The following is a 6,722-nucleotide window of genomic DNA, read 5'->3' on the forward strand; positions in this document are numbered from 1 at the left end:
ATTGTGCCCCTAAAAAAGTGCCCCCCTCTGTGCCCCCCACAGTGGCCTATGCTGAGTTATTGTGTGTTTGTGTCATATCATACTCAGAGATGAATGTCAATAGAAACACACGCTGATGGATAGGATGAGCCACTCACATATTTTGTACTTATTTATTTAAAAGGATCAGTCAGATACTGCCTCATACAACTTTGCACACTCTTCTAGTAGAGAACCATCAACACTGCCCTTGATCTGTGTGATTAATGGGGGTCTCGTCATTGAGGCTGTCATGAATATTTAATCACTGCTAGTAGTCAAAGTCCCTATTGAGAGAAAGCAGGAGCAACAAAGAAACAGCTCTTTAAGGTCTCACAACACAAATCAAATCAAACCTCATTTATAGAGCACATATCACGCACGAATGCAACACAATGCGCTTAACAGGAACATTAATAAAAACCATTTAAAAAAGACAACGAGACAAAATATAAGAGAAAAACAACTGTAACAGCCATGGGAGTTTAAAACAGTAAAAGCAGAGAACACATGAGGGCTGCAGAGACTACAACCTTTAGGAACCAGACCTCACCATGGCCGCAGAGCCAGACAGCCAGACAGACAGAGACATGGTGTCTGTGGAGATTCAGAGAATGTGAAAGGCGTTAGGCTTAAGGCAGTTTTGGGAGGTACCAGTGTAGGTAGTTTGTCAACAAACAAGAAACAGCCATCAGGCAAGGCTATGAACAAAGGCCAGATGTTAGGCTTGTCATTAAAGGCCTCATGAGAGTCATGTTTACAGCGGTGAAGCCACTCCTGCGGTGGAGGCTGGAGGAGGTAGAAATCGGAGGACAGGCTCATTGTAATGCATGGAACTCACACATCCTGTTTGTAGCTACCGCTTCAGTAGACAACAATATGGCTGTATTGTCAGGATAATAGAATGACCTTTAAGGGTGAAGAAAGTTGTAGGACCAGATGGTCGGGAAATGTACAAAAATACATCAGTGGTAAGGAGAAGCAACAACGCTGAGAAGTACACAATGTTGAAGGAATACACCGACATCTGCATGATTTAATAGTCTTAAGACTTATTCACTTTACAAACTGAGCCGAGCTGAGCTGGTTTGGTTACTGAGCTGGTTTGGTTACTGGTTTGGTTACTGAGCTGGTTTGGTTACTGGTTTGGTTACTGGGCTGGTTTGGTTACTGGTTTGGTTACTGGGCTGGTTGGTTACTGGTTTGGTTACTGGTTTTGTTTACTGAGCTGGTTTGATTACTGGTTTGGTTACTGGGCTGGTTTGATTACTGGGCTGGTTTGGTTACTGGGCTGGTTTGGTTACTGGTTTGGTTACTGGGCTGGTTTGGTTACTGGGCTGGTTTGGTTACTGGTTTGGTTACTGGGCTGGTTTGGTTACTTGGCTGGTTTGGTTACTGGGCTGGTTTGGTTACTGGTTTGGTTACTGGTTTGGTTACTAGGCTGGTTTGGTTACTTGGCTGGTTTGGTTACTGGGCTGGTTTGGTTACTGGTTTGGTTATTGGGCTGGTTTGGTTACTGGGCTGGTTTGGTTACTGAGCTGATTTGGTTACTGAGCTGGTTTGGTTACTGGGCTGGTTTGGTTACTGGGCTGGTTTGGTTACTGAGCTGGTTCAGTTACTGAGTTGGTCTGGTTATTGGGTTGGTTTGGTTAATGAGTTGGTTTAGTTACTGGGCTGGTTTGGTTACTGGTTTGATTACTGGCCTGGTTTGGTTACTGGGCTGGTTTGGTTACTGGGCTGGTTTGGTTACTGAGCTGGTTTGGTTACTGGGCTGGTTTGGTTACTGAGTTGGTCTGGTTATTGGGCTGGTTTGGTTAATGAGTTGGTTTAGTTACTGGGCTGGTTTGGTTACTGGTTTGATTACTGGGCTGGTTTGGTTACTGGGCTGGTTTGGTTTGATTACTGGGCTGGTTTGGTTACTGGGCTGGAGTGCTTGTGTACATGTAAACGTAAGTGTGTGTGTGTGTGTGTGTGTGTGTGTGTGTGTGTGTGTGTGTGTGTGTGTGTGTGTGTGTGTGTGTGTGTGTATTGGCATGGTAAGATTAACATAGGCCTAAAACAACCCCGACCACTCCTAGTAGTGACATGTTTAACATGTCTGTTAACAACAATCAAGAGGAGAGTAGGCCTACAGGTTCAAAAACGCATGTCTCCCCTAAAGGCTTTGTGTTTAACGTAGACAGGGAAATGTCAACTACCCATCAATTTCTCACAGACTTTCAGGCCAAGGGAGACATTAGGCTACTGTTGAAATAGAGGCTGGGTTCTGACATGTTACTGATGTTTATCATGTTTATCAAGAGTTCAGGCAGTTACTGAATAACTAGCTACTTTCTGAGCCTAATTTGGGCTACCTGTTACTTGCTAGTCCCATAGACTTTTACTACACTACTGTGAGCACAGACCATTGCCAACGAACATGGTTTTAGTGAGGTCTTTTTACATTACATTTGAGGGGGGGATTGGTTACTCTGTTTTTGTATGGGGTACTTTTCCTGTCTGAAGGCGATGCCGGGAAATGACGTCATGCTTCCGGTAACCGCTGAGAGAGAAGTGGGTGTGGCACGTCCTTACGCACGTCCTTACGCACGTCGACATCGACGCTGACGCCGGGTTCGGGGAGGAGCTATAAAGGGTTGTTTTCCAGACTGCAGGCTTAACAATCTCCATTTTGTGAGAGCCTTTCAGCCGAGCGCACTCGAGTTCCCGTGAGAAAGAGGCTCCATATAGACGCTTAAAAACACAAAATTAGCAGACTACCCGATCGCTAACCAGTTATTATCCGAAAGGAAAGAAAATCTTATCGTATGTCCGCTATCCAGAACCTCCAAAGTTTCGGTAAGTCGTTTCAACTAGCAGACGAGAGAGCGAAAGAGTGGGGGAAGGGCGGTTGGTAGCTCTGGGTTTTGTTAGCCTTTCTTAGTTAAACCAACGACGGGCGAATGAGTTTGATAAATGTAATATATAATCAATAATATTTTTTTCTAATGACTATTTATACTTTATGTAATTGAATTTATAAACGAAACAGTTGTACCCTAAATAATAGCTAGTTATATAGCTTGCTAACTAGCGGTTCTCGGCTGCTTTTTCTAGGCCCGAATCCACTTGTTATTTCAACCCGCGATTTCTGTTTTTACTGTTCGTCGATGGTTCGTCGATGTGGTTTGGCAGCTTTGTCGATATTGGGCTCATGCAACCCTGCTAGTCACAAACTATATTTGACTAGGTATCATTTTTGGCACTATCAACACTAAATTTAGCCCTTTGCGCAATCATTCTGAAATTCGACTCCGGCTGTCTACACGACGTGTTTGGTGAAACACAAACAAGTTTAAGATTGCCTTCCAAACTCACCCGTATTACAAAAAGTTGACGGTGATTTTTACTAATATTTTTTCCGTATTGTTGTTGGTGTCGTAGTTTGGACACCTAGTCCTGTCTGGTGTCACCGTCGTGTGGAGCCAACCTAGGCTTCTTCACGAGGTCGGCCTGGCGGCGCCTTGGCGGTGCTCTCAGCAGACGAGCTTTCTTTCCTTTTGTTTTGCCCGAATTTGTGGATAGTTATTGGCAAAAGTTTTTTTTTTTTTAGCAAAGTTTCGTGAGTAATCCGTTTCCATATCAGCCGTTGTTTGTTTTTATGGTCAAACAATGCCGCCACCACCACAGAATAGGGTTACCTTATTGTACTTGATTAACAATGGAGGGCTTGATTGCAGTAGTCTGAGTGTTTCAATCATGTCTGATTCTAAAATGGCGTCCTATTGTTGTTTCTCCCCAGACCCCTTTGCTGATGCAACTAAGGGTGATGACCGTCTCCCAGCAGGGACTGAGGACTACATCCACATAAGAATCCAGCAGAGGAACGGCAGGAAGACTCTGACCACGGTCCAGGGCATAGCCGCTGACTATGACAAGAAGAAGCTAGTCAAGGCCTTCAAGAAGGTATGGGCGCCTCAAGGACTAGACCAGAGAACTGGGTCGTGCTCAGTAGGCCGGAGGCACAAAGTAGCAAAACACACAGATGAGGAGAGAAGTCTGCTCTTGTTGTTCCAAGCCAGCAAAGGGCAACCTTCCTGGTTTGTTAGTTCTACTGGCCATGACCCTGGGTTGTTGCTGTCTCAGTAAGGTCATGTTTGTTATTCAGGACAGTTTGTGAGTTTTGTTTGTCTCCTCCCGTCCATCAGAAATTTGCCTGCAATGGGACAGTGATCGAGCACCCAGAGTATGGTGAAGTGATTCAGCTGCAGGGAGACCAGCGCAAGAATATCTGCCAGTTTCTGACCGAGGTGAGTTTGACCTGTTTACGGCTGTGGCATACACACCTCCCATCATGCACTAGTGCATACGCCACAGGCCACCGGTCGTGTCACTAATTCACAATCAGTCATTTGATTGTCACTTATTCAAACACAACTGCCATGTGTAATTGTTTCATAATTAACTGCCGTTTTACATTTAAAGCAAATTGTGCTTGAGGCACCAATGTTTAGAACTGCTTGTTAGTGAATGCTGAGTGCTGGCTAGAGTGCAAAGTTCCTTTGTCTAACCTCCTTGTCCTCCCTCCCCCCCTGCCCTGCCTCACCAGATTGGCCTGGCGAAAGAGGAGCAGCTCAAAGTCCACGGATTCTAGAAGCTTCCAGCAGCCCCCGCCCCCACCCCCCCTCTTCCCCCGCCTGCTCCTGAACCTAACACTCACCCCAGTGCTGTGGCCAGCCACAGCTCCTCCATAGCTAATGATGATTACCTCTGCATTGAGACTCTTTACCAGTCTAGCTCCCCTACACTGGGGAGCGGTCCACTACCAACATGGACACACAGCTCAACATATGATGTGGGATGAATGGTGATTTTTCTTTTTTCTCTTTTTTTTTCTTAACCCCCCCCTCCTCCCACTTTCTCTTTTTTTAAGTTCACCATGTGCTATGTGAAGGGCACAATTCCATGTAACCTGTTTTTGTTTTGTACAATGTTGTTTCAATAAAACCGATCAGTTGCCACTTCCTTGTGGAATCCTGTTGGGATGGAGGGAGGGAGGGGGGGTAGAACAAAGGAATGATGTCATTAAGGGTTAGGATGGTTGAGGGTGTGTTTCCTTCATGGTGAAGCCCTCAGCTGCAGGCCCATGGAGCATGGTAGGCCTGTGCTTCACGCTTTCCGTGGAGTATACGGCGTTCTAAAACATCGCAGCCTCCATCTCCCGGTCCACAAGATTATGGTTTTTCCCTGAAATTGTTTTTTTTCTTTTTTTTTTAATTAACTATATGCATAATTTTCTAACGCTGTAATACTTTTGATTTTATTTTGACTGGAATAAAAAACAAAACAATCCAATATTGCGTTTGCACAGTTGTCTCATGTCTGGTGTTATGAAGCGGGCGGCTGGTTGTTCGTCTGCTAAAAGCCATGTGAGGCGTCGACCCTGTGTCACTGCAGCTGACAGAGTGGAGGGGAGACAATTCTGTTTTGCAAATGACACATTTTATTCAATAAATATTTGCAATTGACGCCTTGTGTTTCTGTGGCGGGTATGGGGATGCTTTAGGCCCACGAGGACGAGTCAGCTCGTCTGGGGCAGTTCTCAGACCTGTGGAGCACATGAAAGTGGACAACTCCATTTTGTGTAGAAAGTCACTTCATGGGAACTTAGCAGTTGGCTGCATACCAGACCACATTGCTTGTTTAGAACTAGGGGGGGGGGGGATCTATACAACTGTGTCACAGTGAGTTACCCATACACTCATTACTGCTCTTCTGAAGAACTGTGTGAACTAGAGCTGAAGTGTCTTAGTTAGAATACATTTACATTTATGGCATTTAGCAGACGCCTTTATCCAAGGTGACTTACAATAAATGCATTTGTTTAAGAGAGTGAATCATCTATCAGTCATCATCAGATAAAGAAATCGATGCTCAGACCAGGGGCCATAGGCAGTCACAATGCTAGAAGAAGGATTTTTTATTTTTTATTAACAGGAGAGAAACTTGTACAGAGGGGTAGTGGGGGGTGAAGAGGTCTGTAGGAGGGACCGTTAAGATGTAGCCTGAAGAAATGGGTCTTCAATCTATGGCGGAAGAATACAATAGAATGGGGCGTTTATTGGACATTGTGCAACAGATACACATTGTTTTAGCTGACATAGTACCCAACGCACGCAAACACAGCTGTAGAACAGGAAAGCACACATTCCCGTGTCCTTGATCCTTGAACCTTGACCCAGTCACTGTTCGGACGAGAGGATGTGACCTCATCAGCTACAGTGTCATTCCCTACATGGTTAATCTGTCAGAGGCAGCGGTGGTCGTCAACTCAGCTGAATAGAGACCGGGTGAGGCTGGTAGAGGTAGAAATCGGAGGACGGGCTCATTGTAATGCATGGGACGGACGTGTGTTTGATACCAATTCTCACTCCATTCCATGCATTACAATGAGCTTGTACTCCGATTTTTCGACCTCCACAATCCTCCCCTGGGATTTCACAAAGAAAATCATCAGTCAGAAATTGGCCTATCAGACTGGAGTTATTGTTCGTAGCACCAAGGACATAACCAATCAACAGTAATGTCCTGTAAAAAGTCTATATAAAGTGACTGTCTATCCCTCTAATAATGTGTTGCGAGGAGACGTGTGGGACGACATCAATAAGCAGATAACAGAAACATATTGCTGGCCGTCTGGTTCACAGCATAGCTCCACACAGATC

The 6,722-nt window shown here is 45.1% G+C and overlaps 1 protein-coding gene across 1 annotated transcript; it reads left to right on the plus strand.

Annotated features, from left to right (window-relative positions):
- The first annotated feature begins 2,692 nt into the window (after positions 1 to 2,692).
- Positions 2,693 to 5,352, plus strand: eif1 (eukaryotic translation initiation factor 1). Its single transcript, XM_083677828.1, has 4 exons — positions 2,693 to 2,856; positions 3,800 to 3,963; positions 4,206 to 4,307; positions 4,607 to 5,352. Exons 1-4 carry the CDS (start codon positions 2,826 to 2,828, stop codon positions 4,649 to 4,651), a joined length of 342 nt encoding a protein of 113 aa, XP_083533954.1. The 5' UTR covers positions 2,693 to 2,825; the 3' UTR covers positions 4,652 to 5,352.
- Positions 5,353 to 6,722: the final 1,370 nt, after the last annotated feature.

Source organism: Argentina silus (assembly GCF_951799395.1).
Source record: "Argentina silus genome assembly, chromosome: 9".
NCBI classification, from domain to species: Eukaryota; Metazoa; Chordata; class Actinopteri; order Argentiniformes; family Argentinidae; genus Argentina; species Argentina silus.